This window comes from Octopus bimaculoides, chromosome 26 (assembly GCF_001194135.2).
Source record: "Octopus bimaculoides isolate UCB-OBI-ISO-001 chromosome 26, ASM119413v2, whole genome shotgun sequence".
NCBI classification, from domain to species: Eukaryota; Metazoa; Mollusca; class Cephalopoda; order Octopoda; family Octopodidae; genus Octopus; species Octopus bimaculoides.
In genome coordinates, this window is record NC_069006.1 from 19,214,372 (window position 1) to 19,215,078 (window position 707).

General features: G+C 36.1%; 1 protein-coding gene across 7 annotated transcripts in view; it reads left to right on the top strand.

Annotated features, from left to right (window-relative positions):
• Positions 1–707, top strand: part of LOC106870348 (protein retinal degeneration B-like) — a 139,610-nt gene that overhangs the window by 138,457 nt on the left and 446 nt on the right. For all 7 annotated transcript variants that reach the window (XM_052976997.1, XM_052976996.1, XM_052976998.1 and 4 more), the window contains one exon: positions 368–551. In XM_052976997.1, the coding sequence (XP_052832957.1) occupies positions 368–551 (184 nt within the window). The remainder of the gene's footprint in view (positions 1–367; positions 552–707) is intronic.

Below are 707 nucleotides of genomic sequence, written 5' to 3' on the forward strand. Positions count from 1 at the left end.
CATCTCCTTGTTCTATTAAACATATCCCTGTTCTATTAAATACCTCCCCATTCTTTTCAACATCTCCTTGTTCTATTAAACATATCCCTGTTCTATTAAATATCTCCCCATTCTTTTAAACATCTCCTTGTTCTATTAAACATATCCCTGTTCTATTAAATATCTCCTTGTTCTATGAAAGGTCCTCCTGATTCTATTAAACATCTCTCTATTCTATTAAATATTTTCCTCTTCTATTAAACATCTTTTTATTCCATTAAACATCTTTTTGTTGTATTAAATATCTCCTTGTTCTATGAAATATCTCCCTGTTCTATTAAAAGTACTCCTGGTTCTATTAATAATCTCTTTATTGTTTTATTTGCAGCTATTGGCAAAACCTTGGTTACCTAATACTCTATGTCACTGCTCGTCCTGACATGCAACATAGGAAGGTTGTATCATGGCTGGCGCAGCACAATTTCCCCCATGGAATGGTAGGGTTCATGGATGGATTGTCTAAAGATCCCTTAAGACAGAAGCTCAACTTCCTCAAAACGTTTAAAGAAGATGTGAGTATGCATAAATGTAATTAGTTTAATCACTAGTTGCCATGTGGTGGAAGGGGACAAATACACACACGCATGCACGCACACACACACACACACACACACACACACACACACACACACACACACATGCAGACAGACAGATATACAACAGGTTTC